Raw genomic sequence first — 25,993 nt, 5'->3', positions numbered from 1 at the left:
CCACCCCTACATGCATATATATAGTAGACCTCCCTATTCTTGGGGGATAAGTTCTAAGACCCCCAGTGGGTATCTGAAACTGGGGATATCTGAAACTGAGGATAGTACCGAATCCTATATATAGAGAGAGAAAGAGAATGTTTTTTCCTATACATACATACCTATGATAAAGTTTATAAATTAGGCACAGTAAGATTAACAACAATAATAGAACAATTATTACAATATACTGTAAGAAAGTTATGTGAAAGCTGGGCATGGTGGTGTGCACCTATAGCTCCAGCTACTTGTAAGGCTGAGCAGGAGGATGGCTTGAGCCCAGGAGTTCAAATCCAGCCCGGGTAACAGAGACCCCATCCCTTAAAAAACAAAAGATGGCCAGGTGTGGTAGCTCATGCCTGTAATCCCAGCACTTTCAGAGGCTGAGGTGAGGAGGCTCGCTTGAGCCCAGGAATTCAAGACTAGCCTGGGCAACATATGGAGACCTTGTCTCTACAAAAAATAAAAAAAATTAGCTGAGTAGGGTGGCACACACCTGTGGTCCCAGCTACCTGGGAAGCTGAGATGGGAGGATCGCTTGAACCCAAGGGGTTGAGGCTGCAGTGAGCCGTAATCGTGCCACTGCACTGCAGCCTGGGCAACAGAGCAAAACCCTGTCTTTAAAAAAAAAAAAAAAAAAAGTATATATATACATACTTTTTAAAGTATATATATATATATATATATATATATATAGGGGAAAAATATATATTGGGGAAAAAAAGTATATATATATATATATGAATGTAGTCTCTCTCAAGACCTTATTGTACTGTACTCACGCTTCTCATGATCTGTCCATCTGGTAACCAAGACAGTTACTAAATGACTGTCAAGTGGGGAGTGTATACAGCATGCATATGCTGGACAAAGGGACGATTCACCTCCCGGGCAAGACGGAGCGAGACAGAGCAGGATGAAGTGGGATGGCGCAAGATTTCATCACACTACTCAGAATGGCATGCAGTTTAAAACGTAGACATTGTTTATTTCTGGAATTTTCTATTCAATATTTTGGGACCTCAGTTGACCGTGAGTAACACAAACCACAGAATGCGAAACAGTGGATGAGGGAGGGACTACTGTACGTACTTTTGCCTAAGGCAGTTCTGTATATCTTCTGTTAACTGGGTAGCAAAAGCATATAGAAAGGTTTCGGGGGGAAGCAGTGCATTGCTCTTCTGTAATGACAGTAATTTATTTCAAGACATTGCAGGAGAAGGGGTTAGAGGAGTAAAAGGGAGGAAGAGAAGGATTCATTTCATGCCTACCTGTACAGAGGCATTTTCTTGCATTCTACTTTTTTGAGACGGAGTCTCACTCTGTGCCCAGGCTGGAGTGCAGTGGCACGATCTCGATCTCGGCTCACTGCAACCTCTGCCTCCTGGGTTCAAGTGATCCTCCTACCACAGCCTCCCAAGTAGTTGGGATTATAGGCGCGTGCCACCATGCCCAGCTAATTTTTCGTATTTTTAGTAGAGACAGCATCTCACCATGTTGGCCAAGCTGGTCTTGAACTCCTGACCTCAAATGATCTACCCCCCTCGGCCTCCCAAAGTGCTGGGATTATAGGTGTAAGCCACCATGCCTGGCTGCATTCTACTTTTAAACTTTGAACTAAATTTCACTAACAGTAAGCTTATAAGCAAACCCTTTAAAACGTGGCATAAAAAGACTGGGCACAGTGGCTCAGGCCTGTAATCCCAACACTTTGGGAGGCGAAGGCAGATGGATCATGTGACCGCAGGAATTCAAGACCAGTCTCGGCAGCATGGCGAAACCCTATCTCTACAACAAAATACAAAAATTAGCTGGGTGGAGGGGGTGTGCACCTGTGGTCCCAGTTACTCGGGAGGCTGAGGTGGGAGGATCACCTGAGCCCAGGAGTTAGAGGCTGCAGTGAGGCATGATCACACTGCTGCACTCTGGCCTAGGAGACAGAGGGAGATGCTGTCTCCAAAACACAAACAAAAAGCGGGGCATAAAGGATAGCTGTAGGGGCTCTCTGGGGCTCTCTTAATGTCTGACCATCCATTATTTGAAAGTAACGTTCTCTATAGAGTTAATTGCACAATGGCATTGTAATTACTAAGTGCCCTTAAAATGAATATCAAAGGCTTTTACAAACTGGCAAATAAAATTTAACTCTGCATCTTTGTTAGGTACATGTTATAAAAGTTTTTTTTTGTTTTGTTTTGGTGTTTTTGAGGCAGGGCCTCACTCCATTACCCAGGTTGCAGTACAGTGTTGTGATCATAGTTCACTGCAGCCTCGAACTCCTGGGCTTGATCAATCCTCCCACCTCAGCCTCTTGGGTAGTTAGGAGTACAGGTGCTCACCACCACAGCTGGCTAACTTTTTAATTAGTTATTATTTTCAGAGACAGGGTCTCACTCTGTCACCCAGGCTGGAGTGCAGTGGCATGATCTCGGCTCACTGCAACCTCTGCCTCCTGGGTTCAAGCAATTCTACTGCCTCAGCCTCCTGAATAGCTGAGATTAGAGGTGCCTGCCACCATGCCTGGCTAATTTTTTAGTATTTTTAGTAGAGACAAGGTTTTACCATGTTGGCCAGGCTGGTTTCAAGCTCCTGACCTCAAGTGATCTGACTGCCTCGGCCTCCCAAAGTGCTAGGATTACAGGCATGAGCCACCGCACCTGGCTAATTATTTATTTTTTGTAGAGATATGGTCTTGCTGTGTTGCCCAGGCTGGTCTTGAACTAATGGGCTCAAGCAATCCTCCTGCCTTGGCCCCCCAAAATGTTGGTATTACAGGCCTGAGCCACTGCACTCGGACTTTTTTATTTTTGAGACAGGGTTTCGCTCTGTCACCCAGGCTGGAGTGCTGTGACACGATCATAGCTCACTGCAGACTCGAACTCCTGGGCTCAAGAAATCCTTCTGCCTCAGACTCCCAAGTAGTTGAGACTACAGGTATGTGCCACCACACCCGGCTAATTTTTGCATTTTTTGTAGAGATGAGGTCTATGTTGCCCAGGCTGGTCTTGAATTTCTGGCCTCAAGCGATCCTCCTTCCTCAGCCTCCCAAAGTGCAGGGGTTACAGGTGTGAGGCACTGCACCAGCCCCACATTACAAAGCTTTTAGAGCTAGGCCAGGAAGGTTCAAGGTTGTAGTACAACATGATCATGCTTGTGAATAGCCACTGCAGTCCAGCCTGGACAACACAGCAAGACCTGCTTCTCTTAAACAAACAAAAAACACCTCTTGGCTGGGCACAGTGGCTCATGCTTGTAATCCCAGCACTTTGGGAGGCTGAAGCGGGTGGATCACTTGAGGTCAGGAGTTCAAGAACAGCCTGGCCAACATGGTGAAACCCTATCTCTACTAAAAATACAAAAATTAGCTGGGCGTAGTGGCACATGCTTGTAGTCGCAGCTACTCAGGAGGCTGAGGCAGGAGAATTGCTTGAACCCAGAGGTGGAGGTTGCAGTGAGCTGAGATCACACCACTGCACTCCAGCCTGGGTGACAGAGCAAGACTCCGTCTTAAAAAAAACAGAAACAAAAACAAAAACCTCTTAAAAAGTAAATTTGACTAAGCCTTTTAAAGGAATAAGACAGCCTTCAGAAGTCAGGCACTGTGGCTCATCTGTAATCCCAGAGTTTTGGGAGGCTGAGGCAGGCAGATCACCTGAGGTCAGGAGTTTGAGACAGCCTGGCCAACATGGTAAAACCCTGTCTCTACTAAAAATACAAAAATTAGCCAGGTGTGGTAGCGCATGCCTGTAGTCCCAGCTCGGAGGCTGAGGCAGGAGAATCGCTTGAACCCCAGAAGTGGAGGTTGCAGTGAGCCGAGAATGTGCCGGGTGACACAGCTAGACTAGACTCCGTCTCAAAAAAAAAAAAAAAAAAAAAATAGCCTTCAGAAAACAGCGTTACTCAAAATGCCTTGTGTTTAAATTTTAAAACGTTATTGGCTGACAGAAAACTGCCATACTTTCTTCCTGCTACCGTCCTGCTATTCCTGAATTCAATTTGCAAAAAGCAGCATAGACCAAGACGGGTTCCTTAGGTGCTCAGCAGAATTTAAAGTGGACAGATATGTTTACAATTAGAAAATAAAACAACTCTCTCAGCTTAAAAAAATTTTTTTCTTTGTACATATTTTAAAGTACAGTTTTGTTTTCTTTTTAGGAACTGTGGAAAATGCCTATTTATAATGTCTTTGGAAGGATACCCCATTTTGTAATTGTGGTCTTCCAGATTCTTCTGGGTTACAGATGTTGAGATGTATTCCACGGTACTCGCATTTCTGATAAATCCATGTTGTCTGGAAGAGACTTACTTTCAGCTTTCTGACATCTTATCAAGAATTAGTAGAGGGGCAAGAATTCTTGCCCTGTTAGTTTCCACAATGCAGCCATTTAACACCATCTCATCCAAAATGATGTGTACTTTATCCAAATTAAACATTATCTAGGGTTATATTAAGGAAATTAGTTTAAAGTTAAAAATTGTTAACATTCAGTAAAAATTTATGGCTTAACCTAGAGTGTTCCCAGTGTAAATTAGCCTAAGCATGAGGTTTTTTTGTACAGAATTTCTGAAATTAAATTTAAAACTGGCATCCATATTAGAAATTGTTACCTTCATATATACATACCTAGTTTCACCTTGGTTAAGCTAACAGGATAAGTAGGGATAAAAATGAAACAGCTACATTTTTTATCCAAAGGGATAGGGGGTCTACGAAGTGCTAGAGAACACAGCAATGTCATGTGGCAAGAGAATGACCTTAACTCAAAAATAATGTTGTCTTCCCAGACAATAATAGTAATACTAACAACGATTTGTTGAATACTCCTGTTCCAGACAGTGTGTTGAGTTTCAGCCCTCTACAAATCTCTGCTGTATGTTGTTACACATTATCCTCAGTTTACCCAGGATCAAACAGGTTCAAAGCACTGTCCAAGGTCACATGGCTAGTAAATGCCAGGTTTGAATTTAAACCCAAAGCTTGGGCTTGACTGCTCTGCTTACAGGCTCCTCAGGAGGGGCTAGACACCTCCCTCCTCAGCCCCCAAACCTCCACCCCAAGATAAATGCCTTGTACCTTCAGTTATCTTCTCTGTCAGACAGACTGATGTAAAAATAACTATGAGGAGAAAATGAATGTAGAAGGCAGGGCATAATAAAATTTCTGGATTTCAAGACAGTATCTCTTACAAATGGGTAGTTCTAAGAAGTCATTTGAGAATGATGGAGCCACTTTGGCTTACAGGTGTTCTTACTGGGAAGTTAGTATGGGACATGGGGAAAGAAGAAAATATTGTTAGACTATGATGTCTAGCAAACTAGAAAGAACTAAATACTTCCCTCAAGAATCCCTTCAACTGAATACCTAACTCTTCTTTTGTGAAAGAAGGGGAACTGGAATGAGATGATGGCAATAAATGTTTCTCAGTTCTACACCTTAATATCTGAAGTTCTCTGTCTACTTAAAAGAGCATGATCCTGGTCTGTTACAAAAACAAAAACAGATTGTTGACAGATTGCTTCAAATAAACTTCATTCAACAAATAGGTAATTAAATGCACTAGCGGAGTTCAAAATTAAATCTTTGTAAAGTGAATTGTTCCCATTTGATTTTTTTCAACCAGACCAGATATTCAAAGTCTACACTGTATTTGCTTAGTGAAGGCAACTACACAGAATAGGACAAACGGTGAATGACTTTAAAATTTTTATTAGGCTCTGTGTGAATATCTCATTAAGCTCTGTGCAAATAGTCCTCCAGCAGAATAAACTGTTTTCCAAGGGCCCATGGGAACTGTCCTTAAGTGACCCAGAAAAAAAAAAAGCGTTACTCTGATATACCTATTAATAATGTCTTCCAATTATACAGATGATTGCTTTGTCCCATGGCCAAACTGGGACTGGAATGTTAGGCCTTTGACTCAAACCTGTTCACTAGACCCAGAAGCCAGAACTTAGGTGAGACAAAGTGGGAAGGGCAGCCAGGTATATATAGAAAGGCAGAGCTAAGAAGCACAGGTGGCTACGTGGAAAATGGCCTGGAGAACCTTCCTGTTGTATTCACTAAGGGCAATGAAAGTCTTAGTGCCTTTGAAAATGCAGCCTTCTCCAAGATAACTTTCTTTGAGATACAAGGAAATCTAATTTTAACCCGTGAATTAGTTCAGGGATCAAGCTGCTCTGTGGACTGCCCCATCTTTGGCAAGTAGATGATCTGCTGTTCAGATGTCCCCTTGAGCAACTGCCCAATTGTTTTGAAATTCAGATCAGAATTTACTGCTAAATCATATAAACCACTGACATCCCCACATTACAAGGAACAAGGACAAGGTCTTCCAGCAAGTCAATTTCCCAACATCCTGGAAACATGATTTGCTCAGTGAGGTCATTGTATACTGTGGACATGTGACTGCCTGTGTATCTGTGTATCTGACTCAAACTCTAATCATGCAGCTTTCTGGCACTATATGGGGAAACTACAGACCAAATCCAATGTGAGGCAAAGGCCTGAAAGCTGATTTCCCCCTGGAATCATGTGACTCTTTTAAAATAAGAATCCAGCTGTTGTTTACATCTTGATTTGGTTTATAAGCAACTTGTACACCCTGGTGAGGCCAAGAGTAATGGCATTTAGGCCATATGCCAGGTAAGCAGGGACCAAAAAATACCCTATATGCTAAGCCCATGGAATAAACACACTGCAATGGTGACATCTGAAATAGGAGGAAGTAAGAAGGGCTCAGACTGTTGGTATACTAATGTAGTGAGCTGAGAATGGCTACTGAAAGACAGTCTTACCTTCAGGCTACAATGAACTTGACTGACTCTAAAGATCCTAAGGCAACTTGTTTTCTTTCATGGGCCCCCTAAGGTTGAGCTGACATGAGCTAGAAACAATCTCCCAAAGAATGGAGTTACTGAAGTCCACTTTCTCCCAACCTAGAAACCTAAGAGCCTTTCTGAATTTTCACATCATGTGGATCGGAATTGAACATTGTAGGGCTCCTGGAATATTAGTGCCACTTGAAATCAACTTTTTAATTACAGTGATTGAAATGAGGCCGGGCACGGTGGCTCACACCTATAATCCCAGCACTTTGGGAGGCTGAGGCGGGCGGATTACCTGAGGTCAGGAGATTGAGACCAGCATGGCCAATATGGTGAAACCCTGTCTCAACTAAAAATATAACAATTAGCTGGGCATGGTGGCACACGCCTGTAATCCCAGCTACTCGGGAGGCTAAGGCAGGAGAATCACTTGAACCTGGGAGACGGAGGTTGCAGAGAGCCAAAATTGTGCCACTGCACTCCAGCCTGGGCAACAGAGTAAGACTCTGTCTCAGAATAAATAAATAAAAATAAAAATAAAAATAAATACAGTGATTGAAATGTTTATGGTTCCAACATTGGAACTTTATTTTTTTTTAGACTCAGCTTCTCTCTGTTGCTCAGGCTAGAGTGGAGTGGCGTGATCTAGGCTCACTGTAACCTCCATGTCCTAGGTTCAAGGAACTCTTGTGCCTCAGCCTCCTGAGTAGCTGGGAGTACAGGCATGTGCCACCACACCCAGCTAGTTTTTTTGTATTTTTAGTAGAGACGAGGTTTTGCCATGTCGGCCAGGCTGGTCTCTATAACTCCTGACCTCAAGTGATCTGCCTGCCTCAGCCTCCCAAAGTTCTGGGATTACAGGCGTGAGCCACCACGCCTGGCCCCAACGTTGGAATTTTGATCTCTGGAAAATAAAACACTTTTCCATCACGGGTATTTTAACACCATAGTGGCAATCAAATTATCCTTTAATAAGTGAGAAACTGAGCAGCACAGACTCAAATGGAACCTCAAAAGGAATTCCAGGGCAGAGGCCAACCTAGAAACTACAATTTCTAACTCTAGACTTGGGTCTCAGATCACTTGGTTTCTCATTTTATTTCTTTTTTTAAAAAATATTCTAGCTAAGTGTTCTTTAACAAAATATGTAGGGTGGGAAAACTTGCTTTCTCATTATTCATACTTTAATTTGCCACCAAATTAGATAAGTGGCCAAGGGCCACTGCGTTCACATTTCCCCCAGAAAATACTACCATATAGAAGGCCATCATCATGAAGATTCTGCATAGTCCTGGAGACATTCTTCTTGTAGTATAGTACAGTCTTCTGTTCACTTTTTTTTTTTTTTGGTTAAGACAAAGTCTTACTCTGTTGCCCAGGCTGGAGTGCAGTGGCACAATCTTGGCTCACTGTAGCCTCGACCTCCTGTGCTCAAGTGATCCTCCCACCTCAGCCTCCCAATTAACTGTGACCACAGGTGCACTACCATGCCCATCTAATTTCTGTATTTTTTGGAGGGATGGGGTTTCACTATCTTGCCCAGACTGGTCTCGAACCCCTGGGCTGAAGTGAGGCACTTTGCCTTTCCCTTTCTCGGCCTCACAAAGTGCTGGAATTACAAGCGTGAGCCACTGTGCCCGGCCCTGTTCACATTTTGTCTCTTGCTAATTAGGCCACTGAAAAGGACTGTTTTTTTTTTTTTTTTGAGATGGAGTCTTACTCTGTTGCCCAGGCTGGAGAGCAGTGGTGCAATCTTGGCTCACTAACCTCTGCCTCCCAGGTTCAAGCGATCCTCCCGCCTCAGCCTCCCGAGTAGCTGGGATTACAGGTGCATGCCACCACGCCCAGCTAATTTTTGTATTTTTAGTAGAAATGAGGTTTCACCATGTTGGCCAGGCTGGTCTCGAACTCCTGACCTCAGGTGATCCGCCTCCCTCAGCCTCCCAAAGTGCTTGGACTACAGGCGTGAGCCACTGCGCCTGGCTGTTATCTTTTTTTAAAGCAGGTTTTCACTAAAGGCCCACTCATATTCTGAGAATAACAGGATACCCAGCTGTGGTTTTGCTTAAAGTTTATGTAGGCTTATGCAAAATTAAATATGAAAGTCAGAGGTGGGTCAATGAGCCTGTTATTATTCTCATTTTTCCCCTAAATCTCTCTTGCTTCTCATAACTTGCTGTCACTATTCCTGACTAAAACAGAACCCAGAAAAATGGAACAAAAGGAATAGGGTTAAAGCAGAGGGACCTGGTGGTGAGGAATGCTGGCGGATGAATATGGCACCTAGCGGGCTCCTTAAAGGAGACAGGAAAGTGGTCAAGGCTGGTGGGAGCCAAAAAAAACCTGGAGGCAGAACTGTCAGATTTGCAACATTCGCATCTTCCGGGGTCCTGGCTGACTCCTGGGGACTGTTCCTATCCAAGACTCTCATCACCCACCATGGCCCTGGCTAGAGCTCCCATGCTGGAGAAGGCCCTGGGTCCCTCGTCCCTCAGTGCCTGACGTTCCCACGGAGGAACGGCTGCACACGTTCCCTCGGACCCACAGGCCAGTCCTCACTCTCTGGCAACGAGGCTTTCCATTTAATATTTTCAAAAGGTAAAAAGATGTTTTGAAATCTGAATGTGAACTCCACTTTTGGAGAGCATGTTCTCAACAAGACATTCACAGATACTCTGAAATTTTTTCATCCTTTCTGACTCCTCCAACCAAAGGCATTTCTCTAAAACATCTCCCCTTATTCACAAAAAAGCTTCGACGACACTAAGGCACCATGGTGACAGGCATTTTATAAATGTTTTATTAGAGACTAAATTGCCACAGTCTACTCCAGATGATTAATTTTTTAAAAATATGTCAAATTTAGGCCGGGTGCAGTGGCTCACACCTGTAATCCCAACATTTTGGGAGGCCAAGGTGGACAGATCACTTGAGGTCAGTGGATCGAGACCAGCCTGGCCAAAATGACGAAACCCTGTGTCTATTAAAAATATAAAAATTAGCCAGGCATGGTGGCAGGCCTGTAATTCCAGCTACTCAGGAGGCTAAGGCAGGAGGATCACCTGAACCTGGGAGATGGAGGTTGCCGTGAGTTGAGATTGCACCGCTGCACTCCAGCATGGACGACAGAGCAAGGCTCTGTCTCAGAAAAAAAGAAAAAGAAAAAAAAAGTCAAATTTAACACACCCAATTTATAATCCTAGAGTCAAGGGCCCTAGAAACCCAGAAACTAGTACCAGCTCTGCCCTAAAGTAGCTCTATGGATTGGGACATGTCACAGAACCTCTTTGGGCCTCAGCCTTTTTATCTAAAAAGGGAGGTTTTACACCAGCCAACAGTGACTCACCCAGCCCTATGGGAGGCCAAGGTGAGAGGGTCGCTTGAGCCCGAGTTCAAGACCAGCCTAGGCAACATAGTGAAATGTTGTTTTTATTAAAAAAAATTTTTTTTTAATTAGCCAGCTGGGTGTGGTGGTGCGTGTCTGTATTCCTAGATCTATTTTTTTTTTCCTTGATATTTTTGTTTTCCTACTCTGGAAGCTGAGGTAGAAGGATTGCTTGAGCCCAGGAGTTTGAGGCTGTGGTGAGCTATGATCACAACACTGTACTCAAGCCTGGGCAACAGAGCAAGACCCTGACTGTAAAAAATTTCTTTTACATTAATTTTTAAAAGTAAGGTTTTTACCTGATGATTGTGTAGGTTTCTTCTAGCTCCAAAGTATCTGGCTCCTACGACTCTAAATATAACCTTCAGGGAAAGCGGAGCTGGTTTACTCTTTTCTGATAATATCAAGCCATTCCTGGCTGGGTGTAGTGACTCACTCCTGTAATCCCAGCACTTTGGGAGGCCAAGGGGGGCGGATCACCTGAAGTCGGAAGTTGGAGACCAGCCTGGCCAACATGGCAAAACCCTGTCTCTACTAAAAATACAAAAAAACTAGCCAGGTGTGGTGGTGCACGCCTGTAGTCCCAGCTACTTGGGAGGCTGAGGCAGGAGAATAGCTTGAACTTGGGAGGCGGAGGTTGCAGTGAGCCAAGATCACACCACTGCACTCCAGCCTGGGCAAGAGAGTGAGACTCTGTCTCAAAAAACAAACAAACAAACAAAAAAATCAAGCCATTCCTGAAGTCATCACACGCTCCATCATACCTCAGAAGAAATTCTTCCGTAATGATTTTATTAATTAATTAACACTGTAACTTTCTGAGAGAACATGCAGAAAATTTCAGTTCATTTAGAAGCTGCCACTTCAGTGCTGGATGCTTCCCTGAAGAATCTGTTCTTCTGGCTGGTATTCCTATAGCCTCAGTTTGAACAAGTATTTTTGCAATTTCTCATTAAATCAGGCTGACATTATCTCCTACTTGGAGGAACCCTATTCTGGTTTCCGGATCTCTAAAAGTATTTCAGATTTTAGGAAGCTGATGGAACTAGAGGTAGATGCCCCACAGTGGGCCTGATCAAGGCCTGACTGCAAACCATGGTGGTGCTGATCACTGTTGCCTGCACACCATCATTCTTCCGGGAAGCACCATGGCAGATGCTGGTGGAGCCACAGAGCGGGCACACAGCATTGAGGCCCTTCCTATACCCCACCCTCAACTGCAATAGAAGGGGCATGAATCAGGGTTCTTTCACACAACCCACCAGAGCTTTAGGGCTCTAGAATCAACGGCTCAGGCTTTGAGATTTTAAGAGTTTATAAAATACAAACAGGAATGTTGTAAAGATGTTTTTATTTTTATTTTTAAAGACACGGTCTTGCTCTGTTGCCAGATTGGAGTGCAGTGGCACAATCATGGCTCACTGCAGCCTCAGTCCCCCAGGCTCAAGCGATCCTCCCACCTCAGCCTCCCTAGTAGTTGGGACTATAGGCACACACCACCGATGCCTGGCTTTTTAAATTTTTTTGTAGAGACTGGGTCTCCCTATGTTGCCCAGGCTGGTCTCAAATTCCTGGCCTCAAGCAATCCTCCTGCCTCAGCTCTCCAAAGTGCTGGGATTACTGGCGTGAGCCACTGTGCCCGGCCTAAAGATGTCTTTAAATCAAGAAAACATTCTAGATTCTAGCCTATATTTGTGCCTCACAAGAATATAGAGACTCCAGCCTGCTCTTGCTTCTCTCCCCAGGCACGTAGGTGGGACATCCCAGCTACTAGCCCAGCCTTCTTATCATTCCTGCCCCCAGTCTTGGGGTGAAGGTGGAGGAGAGGCTTGCAGAGGCCGTGGTGGCAGGTTCTGGGATATCTAGGGACTTTATAAATTCTAGGGGCCCAAGAAGTCAGAGGATGGTCAAGCAGTGGATAGGGAGGGCTGGTGGGCATCTGCCCCATGATGGGGAAAGGGTGCTGGCAAAGCAGACACAGAGTGGGCCCTCTAGAGCACAGCGCCCAAGGAGCCCCTGGCTGTCCAGGCCTGAAGGCAGTACTGCTGCATTCCATTCTAGCCAAAATAAACCAAGTCTTTAGGCCTCTTTAAAGGCACCAAATACTGAAAAAGCTGTGGAGGTTTTCTGTACCTTCATGCGTAGAGCAGGTACGCACTGATTTGAAGAGTAGTTGGTGTGTCTCCCATATTGTGCTGTTCATTGGTGCCCTCCCCTGGCTATTCAGTAGATGGGGGTGGTGGAGGCAGCTCCTTTGAATGATGAACTATCTAGAGAAAAGCAAGCCTGCTGGGGCTCCAGGGCTGAGCATATTTTGGGAAGTTCATCAATTGGTTCCTTAAAAAAACCCACCTTAATTCATAAAATTTGAAGTCTTAAATAAATCTACCAAGGTATGTGATGGGGCAAACTCTCCCTGTAGAAACAGCCTTCATGAATCTTCAGGCCTCACTTCAGCCGGGCGGGTAGAGTGGAACTGAAGAGTGCACAGGAGTGTATTCATAGCACATGAATGATTTAGGTCACTGACGTGCTTGGTCCCAAGCGGCCAGCCTGCCCCACCTGACACCACTGCACCAGAGGTTTCCACTAACTGGAAGACTTTTCAACAAGCCAGAGTTTCTGTCCTGATTTCTTATGCTTAGGCCCTTTCTTTTTAAAATCCAATCTGTCTTGCTCTGTGATGTCAGTCTTACTAGAAGTAGAACAAGTCCATACTAGGGAGAAATGTAAATGGTGCACTGTATTTCTCCAAGTCTGACTGTACAGGTTCTCAGAAACTTCCCTAGCCTTAAAAAATCAGGGGGAAAAGCCTCTGGAGAAAAAGACAGGGGCCTTCCTGGGAATTGATCAGGTTTTGACTTCTTTCTCCTGTACCAAAACCAAGCTTTAACTCACGTCTGTCCCATGTGGGCTGACAAGGAGGGCTTTCTTAAGCCTGAGCAAACACAAACAAGATTATGTATTGTTAGTGGTGGAAGGACCAAATCCAGGTTGCCATTATAGCAGTTGCTTGTTTTCAACCTTTTAAGGCCTAAGGGAGCTTTCCTGGCAGAGCGGATATAAGCAGTGCTAGCTGCTCCAGTAGGTGCCTGGCTACATGCTACCACACAGTGATGCAGAATGTCTACGCCCCTCCCCAGATGGAGCAGGAACTGCAGCTGAGCCTCGACAAGGTCCCCTTGTCTTTCTCCTGTGTAACTAGTCTGCAGAGGTCCTTCTTGGACATGTGATGGTTTAAAAGGACTATGTATGAAGCAGAGGAGAGTCAGGGATTTTTAATTCAATATTTTTCAGATGGCTAAGGGTAGTAACCTTTTAAGAACGTCAACACTTTGGGAGGCCAAGGCAGGACGCTTGCTCGAGTCCAGAAGTTTCAGACCAGCCTGTGCAACAAAGTGAGACCCCATCTCCACAAAAAATAAATTTAAAAAATTAGCCAGGCATGGTGTTGCATACCTGTAGTCCCAGCTACTTGGGAGGCTGAGGTGGGAGGATCACTTGAGCCCAGGAGATCCAGGGTGTAGTGAGCCATGATCACACCACTGCACTCCAGCCTGGGTGACAGAGCGAGAACTTGTCTCAAAAAAAAAAAGAGTGTCAACAGAAAAGAGGTGGCTCATGCCCTTCTCTGCTGCCTGCTCTACTTTTAGACCACTGGAAGTACAAGTGAGATCAAACCTGGAGCAAAGACGTAAACTTCCAGGTCTAGAGAGACTTAGTTCTCTTCTCTAAATGATATAAAATTCCTAATTTGCCAGATGGATATGCCTAAGTAATTCCTAAGGACAGTAAATATATATAACTTGGTTAGAAGGGAAGAGAGGGTGAAAATGAAACCAGGTAAAATGAAGGGAAAATTGTGTATCTTGGCGTAAAATTTTAATTCAAACAAGAATGCTGGAGCTCATCACACAGACCTATACTACACACCAGAAGGCTACAAAGACAAGTATACCCATCTTTATTTCTACTAAACATCTAGTAAACATACGACACATCAACACAACTCATCCAACTATAATACATATCCCTTCACCTCTGATTCACGTTAACTCTCTCAATATCTAGTCTTGTAAGACTCTCTTCCTGTTTTAGATGGAAGGTAACTCAGCTTAGTTACCTAAAGTTGTGGCAACATCAACTATTAAGGCTGATCAGGTGTTAAAAGTTCTTCTAGTCTTAATTCTCTCATTTTAAGACGAGAGGGTTATGTGTCTTGTCCAATACACACGGCTAGTCAGTGGCAAGACCAAAAGTGGAAACTGAGTTCTCTATTCCCAGTGAAGTGTCTTTTAGCCCTTGCTATCTCCCTGACGACTGTTTAAATGAAAAAGCTTTCTGTCTACTTGTACCTTGTTCAAGCAGGAAGAGATTTACTTTGAATTGCTTTGAATGGTTTAATTCAGATAGAATATTACATGTTGAATAAAAATATACTGTAATATACAGACCATGCTGAATGAAAACACACCATAATATACAACGTGGTCTGTATATCACGGTATATTTTTATTCAGCATGCTGAAACCTACAAAGGGATCTATAGTCCCTTCTAGGTCACAGGGATCATAGATTTGGGTCACTCACCACTAGAGGGCACTCAGATTTTCCCAGTTACTTCACAGAGGCTTCCAAATTCAGGGCACAAAATGAATTTTATCAATACAGTGACATTTCCTATCAGTAATAACAAGTAAATAGCCATTTCCCCAGAAATATTAAGTGGATGCAAACATACTGGTTCTGGGCATTTATATAAGTGCATATATAAATTTATAAATCAGGCCGGACGTGGTGGCTCACGCCTGTAATCCCAGCACTTTGGGAGGCCGAGGCGGGCGGATCATCCGAGGTCAGGAGTTCAAAACCAACCTCGCTAACATGGTGAAACCCCGTCTCTACAAAAAATATATATATATATCATATATATCATATATATACACGTCAGACACTACACCCAGAACCAGTAGTTTTGCATCCACTTAATATTTCTGGCAAAATGTGGAAAAATGCCTGTGTGTTTGTGCATGTACACACACACATATACACACACATACGAATACATGTATGTATATATACACATATTGTTATAATTCATATATAGTTGTTATATTCTAATATATATTTATATAGAAACATTTGTTATAATTAATATACTATTTTATATTCAAACTTGATGTGTTCTTAAAGGACTCAAGTGGTAGGTAGATTTTTGAAGTAAAACATAAACTTAAAAGTTAACTTGCCTCCCAAACACTCGCACAAAGCCTAGAGGGCTCCTGCCAAAATCTGTGGGCCTGCAGTATTCTAACCAAATTATGCTTGTTTTGAGGGCTCTTGGATATTGTGATTTAAAAGAGACAGAAGAAAAGGAGAAAAGGAGAACTTTCTCTGCTATCAAGGAAATGAATACATTTGATAGCAATGAATACAAGCCAGGCAATTTCTTTAACCTTCCAGTTTATCAACACTGAAGGCCTTATCTGGTCATGTGGGGCATTTCTAGAGATTTATACCTGGAACCCTGGAAATCCAGTTTCTGGAGGAGGACTAAACACTTTTTTGGCTGTGTTATTTAAATTTTGAAAATGCCTATTCCATATGCTTAAAGGAAATTAAATTAATAAATAGTAACTATTAACTACTGATAGCGCTATCCTGCCTGGAAAAAAAAAAAAAATCTTAAGAATCATCTTGCCAGGCACAGTGGTCCACGCCTGTAATCCCAGCACTTTGGGAGGCCGAGGTGGGTGGATCACCTGAGGCCAGGAGTTCAAGACCAGCCTGGCCAACATGGTGAAACCCCGTCTCTACTAAAAATAAAAACATTAGCTGGGCGTGGTGGTGGGTGCCCGTAATGCCTCAGGAGGCTGAGGCAGGAGAATACTTGAACCCAAGAGGCAGAGGTTGCAGTGAGGTGGAAGTTGCAGTGAGCAGAGATTACACCACTGCACTTCAGCCTGGGCAAGAAGAGCGAAACTCCATCTCAAAAAGAAAAAAAAAAGAATCGTCTTGTTGAAGGGTGACGAAGTGGGGGAGGAGTTCTGCAGAACACCCATACCTCTGGCTGTCTTGTCATAGTTGTTGGTGATGAACACTCTGGACTCTGCTGAATAGTTTTCCTGCCCCGTGGCACTTACCTGATAAGGACCAGAGTGCGTTTGCCAAGTACCATGGAAAACAGTATTGAAAAAGGATACATCTAATTCACTCTGGAAGAGAGAAAAAGAGTGCAAGGGTTAGAACAAAGACACTGGGGACCGTTGCTCTTAGCAGAGTCAGACTGAAGAGGCTTCCGCGTTCATAGAAGCGGCCTCTCCTACCTGCTTCTGGGCTTGGTGGCCACAGCAGTCTGACTCTGCCAAGGCCCTGAGTTTGGGACTATAATTTTTTTAAATATAGGCTGTAGTTCAAAGGAATTTTACAGGCCAGTACGATTCATCTTTAGAAAGCAGAGGGAAAAAGAAACTAACTCAGCCTTTACAGATGTAGGTAATTTGATGTGTGTATCAGAGATCTTAACAATGTGCCACACCCTTTGAATCCACTGACGTTACTTCTAGGAGTTTATCCTAAGGAAAAAATTAGACAATGGCACAATGATATATGACAGGATATTCAGGGTAATGGTGTTTGTAACAGCAAATTATGGATAATAACCTAAATATCTATCAAGGAGGGGAACTAATTAAGTAAACCGTAGCATATCCACAAATGATGATGTAGACATGTAAGTACTCACATATTGTTAAAAAAAGTTACAAAATGTATACATAGTATTATCCTATGTATGTATGTGTAAAGGTCAAGGTATATATGGTTATATAGCTACAGACAGACATAGAAAGTCTAAACGGAAATTTACCTAACAGCAGTTATCAGTAACTGATGGGCTTACTGATGATCTTCTTCTCACTTAAAAAAATCTATTTTATTTATTTATTTCAAGAAAGTATTTATTTATTTTGAGTCAGTCTGTCGCCCAGGCTGGAGTGCAGTGGCATGATCTTGGTTCATTACAACCTCCGCTTCCTGGGTTCAAGTGATCCTCCCACCTCTGCCTCCCAAGTAGCTGGGACTAGAGGTGTGCACCACCACAGCTGGCTAATTTTTGTATTTTTTGTAGAGACGGGGGTTTTGCCATGTTGCCCAGACTGGTCTTGAACTCCTGAGCTCAAGCCATCCACCTGCCTCAGCCTCCCAAAGTGCTGGGATTACAGGTGTGAGCCATCATGCCTGGCCAAAAAATACATTACTTTTTAAAGAGCAGTTTTAGGTTCACAGCAAAATTGAGGGGGAGGTATGCAGATATCCCATGCCCCGTGTCCCTCCGAATGTGCAGCCTCCTCCCATGATCAGCATTCCCCACCTGCATCATTCTCACCCAAATTCCACAGTTTACATTCGGGTTCACTCTGCAGTTGCACATTCTATGGGTTTAGACAAATGCATAACTACATGTATTCACTTTCCTCTTTCTCTTTGCTTATATGTTTTAAAATTTTGTAAATAAAATAGATATTTATGCAGTGAAAAAAGTATGGAGGAAGAAAAAAGCAAAGAGAATTAAGTTCAAATATGAAAGGACTTAAGGTTTGTCAAATGCAGCACTGAAAATTCCGATATCACTTCTTCAACAGCAACAACCCTCACCTCTGGCAAAGCTGCCTCCTTTGAAGCTAACTGGGTTGGTTTTTTGTTTTAAAAATGTGATGCTGAGATGCGTCTCTCAGCCCCAGACAGCATGAGACTGATCTCCAAATTTAAGATTTGGAAATTCTTGAAGATTAAAAATAGCCACAGAAAGAATGTTTAAAATTCACAAACCTAAAAATAAATCTTACATGACAAGGCCGTCTCTGTGAGGGGGACAGATCCTATTTTCTTTCCCATAGTGCTCTTTTCCCTCTTCCTCTTCTTTTTGCTATGGTTTGATCCTAAGCCAAGTCGTCCCTTAGTACCTACCATCCAAGTCCTGCATAATCACCTGGCTGAAATTAAATTCTAATCTTTACTTTTGTGGTTTATGTGGTCACTGACTCTCCCTAAAATTATACCTATAATTCAGCAATATGCTATTTATTCTCAGTTACTGAATATAATAATAGTAATTTTTTAAACCTTAGCAATGATAGTACTTGTACCCACTTTTTATTCTCCTAGGTTTAGAACATTTTTATTTTGGGAAATTATATTCTTCTTGGTGGGTGTCACCTTGAAATGGCTAATCATGGTCAGCTCTGATCAGAGACCCTGACTTGCAACTAGTCCGTCTAAACAAGAGAGTGGTCATCACAAGGTAAGAAGCTAGAGCTACGCTGCCCAATATGGTAAACACCAGCCTCATGTGGACATTTAAATTAAGTAAAATTAAAACTTCGTTTCCTCAGTTATACTAACTGCATTTCAAGTGCTCAAGAGCCACATCTGGCTAATGCCTACTGTATTGGATGGCACAGGTACAGAACATTCCTATCTCTGCAGAAAGTTTTACTGAACAGTGCTGGTCTATGGTCCTCTTGCCAAGCAATCAATACAGAGATAGATTTTAAAGCCAGTCTCCATGTCCTCTGTCCCCAAGGCCAGTCTCCGGAATGACCACCTCTTGATCTCTTTCAGCTTTGGAAGGCACCAACCCCTTCCTGGCTAGATGCATTACCACATCACAGACCACTAGGCATGTTCCCAACACCAACTCTTGAATCAAGAAAAGGCTGAGAGCGGCCGGGCGCGGTGGCTCACGCCTGTAATCCCAACACTTTAGGAGGCCGAGGCAGGTGGATCAAGAGGTCAGGAAATCGAGACCATCCTGGCCAACACGGTGAAACCCCAACTCTACTAAAAATACAACAATTAGCTGGGTGTGGTGGCATGTGCCTGTCATCCCAGCTACTCGGGAGGCTGAGGCGGGCGAATTGCTTGAACCAGGGAGTCGGAGGTTGCAGTGAGCCGAGATCGTGCCACTGCACTCCGGCCTGGTGACAGAGCGAGACTCCATCTCAAAAAAAAAGAAAAAAGAAAAAAAACAAAAACCGCTGACAGCAAGCCTCATGCACTAAGGCAATGATTACCAAAATTAAGCATGTACCAGAATCACCTGGAATCACCTGGAAGGCTTCTTAAAACAGATTTCTGGGCCTCAACCTACAGCTTCTGATGCAACGGTCTGGGGTGGAGCCCAGAATTTGTATTTCTAACAAGTTCTCAACTTATGCTAATGGTCCAGGAATCAGACTTTGAGAACTGCTGCACTAAGACAATGAAGACAGGCTAGCTGACTGTCCCATGAAGAAGGAGTTTGCCAAACCTCACTTCTGGCATTAGGAGGTGGGCTGAAGACATAACTTCCTAATCGGAGTTTTACCCTTTCTGGGTTTTAGTGCACACAGTATTACTAATTATGGAGCACATTCTGCTCACTGCCTCAGGAAGAAGCTTGGAAAAATTCCTTAATTGTTTTTATTTAAACGCGAAATGAAATAAAACAACTTTATAAAATAAGCTTGTGCTGGCCAGGTGTGGTGGCTCACGCCTGTAATCCCAGCACTTTGGGAGGCTGAGGCAGGTGGATCACCTGAGGTTGGGAGTTCGAGACCAGCCTGACCAACATGGAAAAAGTAGAAACCCTGTCTCTACTAATAATACAAAAATTAGCTGGGCATGGTGGTGCATGCCTGTAATCCCAGCTACTTGGGAGGCTGAGGCATGAGAATCGCTTGAACCTGGGAGGCGGAGGTTGTGGTGAGCCGAGATCACGCCATTGTACTCCAACCTGGGTAACAAGAGCAAAACTCCGTCTCAAAAAAAATAAAAATAAAAAGATAAGCTTGTGCCGCTTCTACTTCTCAAGAATGTCTAACTAAAGCTCAGGAAGGCCTATGGTAGCAAAGTAAAACATCTTCACTGATTCTTTTTTAAAAGACTGGTGAGTTTCAAACTTACTACAAAGCTACAGAAATCAAAAGAGTGTGCTACTGATGTAAGGCTAGACACAGAGATCAATGGAACAAAAGTGAGAGGCCAGAAGTGTTTATTTACACTTACATTTATGGCCAATTGATTTACTGATAAGGGGGCCAAGACAATTCATTGGGGGAAAAGAACAGTCTTTTGAACAAATGATGTTGGAACAATTGAATATCTACAAATGAATGGGAGAAAATATTTTCAAATCATATATCTGATAAGGGACTTGTATTCAGAATATATAAAGAACTCCTGCAACTCAACAATAAGATAACAAATAATGCAATGTAAAAATGGGCAAAGGATTTGAGCAGACATTTCTCCCAAGAAGATAGACATATGGCTAATAAACATATGAAAAGATGCTCAACATCTTTATCCATTAGTGAAACACAAATGACAACTACAATTCATTAGCCTCTACACCACTTTACATTTACTGGGATGGCTATCACATAAAAGACAGATAATAACAAGTTTTGGTGAGGATGTGGAGAAATTGAAACCCTCATGCACTCCTGATGGCAATTTGAATCACACCAACACTTTGGAAAACAGTTTGGCAGTTCATCAAAATGTTAAACATGGAGTTACCACATTCTGCTCCTAGGTAGTCCAAGAGAACTGAAAGCATGGTTCTATGCAAAAACACATCCATGAATGTTCATATAAGCATTATTTACAATAGCCAAAAATTGGAAATAACTCAAATGTCCATCAACTGATGAATGGATAAAAAAATTTGGTATATCCGGCCAGGCGCAACAGCTCACGCCTGTAATCCCAGCACTTTGGGAGGCTGAGGCGGGCGGATCACCTGAGGTCAGGAGTTTGAGACCAGCCTCAACATGGAGAAACCCCGTCTCTACTAAAAATACAAAATTAGCTGGGCGTGGTGGAGCATGCCTGTAATCCCAGCTACTCGAGAGGCTGAGGCAGGAGAATTGCTTGAACCTGGGAGGTGGAGGTTGTGGTGAGCCGAGAGTGCGCCATTGCACTCCAGCCTGGGCAACAAGAGTGAAACTCCGTCTCAAAAAAAAAAAAATTTTTGGTATATCCATCCATACAATGGAATATCATCTGGCAAGAAAAAGGAAAGAAGTATTGATATATGCTATAACATGGATGGATCTTGAAAACACTAACTCAATGAAAGAAGCCAGTCACACAAAAATCACATGTTGTACAATTCTATTTATATGAAATATCTAGAACAGACAAATCTATAGAGACAGAAAGTAGATTAGGTATATATCCAAAAGAAAGGAAATCAATACATTAAGAGATGTCTGCAGTCCAATGTTTATTGTAGCACTGTTCACAATAGCCAAAATATGGAATCAACCAAAGCACCCATCAATGGATGAATGGATAAAGAAAATATGGTATATATACACAATGGAATACTATTCAGCCATAAAAAAGAACAAAACCCTATCATTTGCAGAAACATGTATGGAACTGAAGGTCATTATGTTAAGTGAAATAAACCAGGCACCGAAAGACAAATATCACATGTTCTCATTCATGTGGAAGTAAAAAAGGAGATATCATGAAGATAGACAGTAAATTGGTGGTTACCAAAAGCTGGCAAAGGAAGAGGAAAAGAGGAAATGAAGAGAGTAGATTAATGGGTGCAAATATGCAATTAGATAGAAGAAATAAGACCTAGTGTTTGATAAATCAGTAGGGTGACTATGGTTAATAATAATCTATTGTATATTTCAAAATAGCTAAGAGAATAATTCAAATGTTCCTAGCATAAAGAAAATATAAATATTTAAGGTGACAGAGATCCTAATTATCCTGATTTGGTTTTTATACATTATATGAATGTATCAAATTATCACAAGTATCCTGAAAATATCTATATCTCTTATGTATCAATATAAAAAATAAAAATAAAAAACTTACCAAGAAAAAAAGATAGATCACTGGTTACCTGGTGTGGGTGGAAGGGAATAATGAGGGGGAAATGCTAATGGGTACATTTCTTTGTCAGGTGATGAAATTTCCTAAAATCTTCCCACCTCATCCTCCTGAGTATCTGTCACTACAGGTGCTTGCCTCCACACCCAGCTTAATTATACACTTTATTTTATTTATTTATTTATTTGAGACGGAGTCTTGCTCTATCGCCCAGGCTGGAGTGCAGTGGCGTGACCTCAGCTCACTGCAAGCTCTGCCTCCCAGGTTCACGCCATTCTCCTGCCTCAGCCTCCTGAGTAGCTGGGACTACAGGCGCCCGCCACCACGCCCGGCTAACTTTTTGTATGGGTAGTAGAGACAGGGTTTCACTGTATTAGCCAGGATGGAGACAGGGTTTCACCGTGTTAGCCAGGATGGTCTCGATCTCCTGACCTCGTGATCCGCCTGCCTCGGCCTCTCAAAGTGCTGAGATTACAGGCGTCAGCCACCACGCCCAGCTTATTTTATTTATTTATTTATTTGAGACAGAGTCTCGCCCTGTCACCAAGGCTGGAGTGCAGTGGTGGGATGTTGGCTCACTGCAACCTCTGCCTCCTGGGTTCAAGCTATTCTCTGCCTCAGCCTTCCAAGTAGCTGGGATTACAGGCAGGTGCCACCATGCCCAACTAATTTTTTGTATTTTTAGTAGAGACAGGGTTTCACCATTCTGGCCAGCCTGGTCTTCAACTCCTGACCTTGTGATCTACCTGCCTTGGCCTCCCAAAGTGCTGGGATTACAGGCATGAGCCACCACACCCGGCCAATTACACACTTTAAATGGGTGAACTGTATTATACATAAAATATATTTCAATATAGCTATTAAAATGGCTTTAAAAAGATTTTTGGAAAGGAGCTCACATATTCTCTAAGGAGAATTGACTTTTGACCCTCAAAACAAGGGTTTGGATGGGAATGATTCTTGAGGCGAAAAGTGTTCTGGTGTCTTAGGAAATAAGGCAGAGGGGGCTGGGCGTGGTGGCTCACGCCTGTAATCCCAGCACTTTGGGAGGCTGAGGTGGGCGGGCGGATCACCTGAGGTGGGGAGTTTGAGTCCTGCCTGACCAACATGGAGAAATCCCATCTCTACTAAAAATACGAAATTAGCTGGGCGTGGTGGCACGTGCCTGTAATCCCAGCTACTCCGGAGGCTGAGGCAGGAGAATCGCTTGAACCCTGGAGGCGGAGGTTGCAGTGATCCGAGATCACGCCACTGCACTCCAGCCTGGGCAACAAGAGCGAAACTCTGTCTCAAAAAATAAATAAATAAATAAATAATAAAAAATAAAAAAAGAAAGCAGAGGGAAGAAGAAAAGAGGGGGCAAGTCAGATAGCAAAAGCTCATAATTGGGAGAAAACAAATAAGAGGGTTTTTTTTTTTTTTTTTTTTCTGAGACAGAGTCTCGCTCTGTTGCCCAGGCTGGAGAGCAGTGGCGTGATCTCGGCTCACTGCAAGCTCCACCTCCCGGGTTCATGCCATTCTCCTGCCTCAGCCTCCGGAGTAGCTGGGACCACAGGCGCCCGCCACCATGCCCAAATAATTTTTTGTATTTTTAGTAGAGACTGGGTTTCACATGTTAGCCAGGATGGTCTCGATCTCCTGACCTCGTGATCTGTCTGCCTTACCCTCCCAAAGTCCTGGGATTACAGGTGTGAGCCACCACGCCCAGCTATAAGAGGTTTTTTTTTTTTTTTTTCCTGTTCTTTATAAAGATCTCAGGCATGTATAGGCTTGTAACACTTTGGATAAACCAGAAGGAAAGATAAAGAAAATTTGGCATCACTTAAGTTTTAACTTTTACTTATTAAAACTCTGTATTAACACATGTTCTTGATATAGATCCAAAGAGACTCAATTTCTGGGAAACTGGGTTGAGGAAGTAAACCATTTTTTAGCCATTAGACTTACCACTCGGCTGAAATACTCATCCAAAACTTCCACAAAGTTATGAATGAATTCATAAATAGCCATCTCGTTCTAAAATAAAAGAAGAAAGGTACGATCAATTTTAGTGTCGCTCTCATGTAAACCAGACATAGAACTTCCCAGTCAGCTTCCAGGTTTTAGAGCATGTGGCTTGGTGAACCGATAATGTGAGGAAAGTAGCCTCCCACTGACAAATATTCAGAACAGTTCTATCACTCACTTGTTTAAAAGATGCTTATCAATAGGGGAAATGTAGATAAACCTTAACCTCTAGGATTTTTTTTTTGGCCAGATGTCATCGTTCATATCTGTAATCCTAGCACTTTGGGAGGCCAGGGTGAGAGGATGGCTTGGGGCCAGGAGTTCAGGACCAGCCTAGGCAATACAGTGAGACTCTGTCTCCACAAAAAACTTAAAAACTAGCCAGGTGTGGTGGTGCATGCCTGTAGTCTCAGCTACTTGCGAGACTGAGGCAGGAGGATGGCTTGACCCCAGGAGTTCCAGGCTGCAGTGAGCTATGATGGCACCACTGTACTCCAGCCTGGGAAACAGAGCGAGGTCCTGTCTTAAAAAACAAAAAGGCCATGTGTGATGGCTCATACCTGTAATCCCCACCACTTTGGGAGGCCGAGGTGGGAGGATCACTTGAGCCCAGGAGTTGAAGACCAGCCTCAGCAACATAATGAGACCTCTTCTCTACAAAAAATAAAAAAATAGGCTGGGCATAATGGCTCATGCCTGTAATCCCAGCACTTTGGGAGGCCGAGATGGGTAGATCACTTGAGGTCAGGAGCTCGAGACCAGCCTGGCCAACATAGTGAAACCTCATCTCTACTAAAAATACAAAAATTAGCTGGGCATGGTGGCACACGTTTGTAATCCCAGCTACGTGGGAGGCTGAGGCAGGAGAATTGCTTGAACCCAGGAGGATCACGTGAACCTGGGAGGCTGAGATTGAAGTGAGCCAAGATCGTGCCACTGTACTCCAACCTGAGTGACATAGCGAGACTCCGTCCCCCCCCCCCAAAAAAAAAATCAAATAAATAAAAGTAAAAATATCCAGGTATCTTGGTGTGCACCTGTAGTCTTAGGTACTCAGGATCGTGAGGCTGAGGTGGAAGGATCACTTCAGGCCAGGAGGTCAAGGCTGCAGTGAGATGTGAAGGTGCCACTGCATTCTAGCCTGGGTGACAGAGAGAGACCATGTCTTCAAAAATTTAGGCCACGTGCGGTGGCTCACGCCTGTAATCCCAGCACTTTGGGAAGCTGAGGCAGGTGGATTATGAGGTCAAGAGATCGAGACCATCCTGGCTAAAAGGTGAAACCCTGTCTCTACTAAGAATACAAAAATTAGCTAGGCATGATGGCGGGTGCCTGCAGTCCTAGCTACTCAGGAGGCTGAGGCAGGAGAATCGCTTGAACCCAGGAGGCAGGGGTTGCAGTGAGCCGACATCATGTCATTGCACTCCAGCCTGGTGACAGGGTGAGACTCCGTCTCCAAAACAATCTTTTTTTTCTTTTTTTTGAAGTCTATGATGAATCTAGCCAGATTACAATCTTAGTGTCTAGCATTTGGAGTTCTTAGATCTATTTCCTGACTTTACCACAAATTGGCTTAAACAATTTTTCAGGCTCTTCATACCATCATTTTTCTATCTGTGAAGATGGGAAAACCACTTCAAAGTTTGGTTCATGGATAAAAAACAACCAATCAATATTTCAGTTAGATCTAAAACATCCTTTCAGGGATTCCATGGCCATAAGTGCTATTGATTTGGGAGTGGCATTTGTGAAGGGGTGAACTAAATAAATTTGAGGTGATGTAATCACCATACAATCATCTTTATAGTTTTCTCTGGCTTTTGATATATCAGCCCATGT

The 25,993-nt window shown here is 43.2% G+C and overlaps 1 protein-coding gene across 2 annotated transcripts in view; it reads right to left on the bottom strand.

The window, feature by feature from the left end:
- Positions 1 to 1,001: 1,001 nt before the first annotated feature.
- Positions 1,002 to 25,993, bottom strand: part of AP4S1 (adaptor related protein complex 4 subunit sigma 1) — a 66,797-nt gene continuing 41,805 nt past the window's right edge. Inside the window, exons 4-6 of one of the 2 annotated variants that reach the window (XM_063651500.1) lie at positions 24,095 to 24,163; positions 16,453 to 16,464; positions 1,002 to 4,476 (exon numbers count right to left, since the gene is read on the bottom strand). In XM_063651500.1, coding sequence (XP_063507570.1) covers positions 4,348 to 4,476; positions 16,453 to 16,464; positions 24,095 to 24,163 — 210 coding nt within the window. In that variant the 3' untranslated portion in view covers positions 1,002 to 4,347. Of the gene's footprint in view, positions 4,477 to 12,082; positions 12,587 to 16,392; positions 16,465 to 24,094; positions 24,164 to 25,993 lie in introns of those variants that run through there. The other variant, XM_054448294.2, reaches the window with a different exon arrangement.

Source organism: Pongo pygmaeus, chromosome 15 (assembly GCF_028885625.2).
Source record: "Pongo pygmaeus isolate AG05252 chromosome 15, NHGRI_mPonPyg2-v2.0_pri, whole genome shotgun sequence".
NCBI classification, from domain to species: domain Eukaryota; kingdom Metazoa; phylum Chordata; class Mammalia; order Primates; family Hominidae; genus Pongo; species Pongo pygmaeus.
This window is presented reverse-complemented; position numbering and strand designations above follow the sequence as displayed.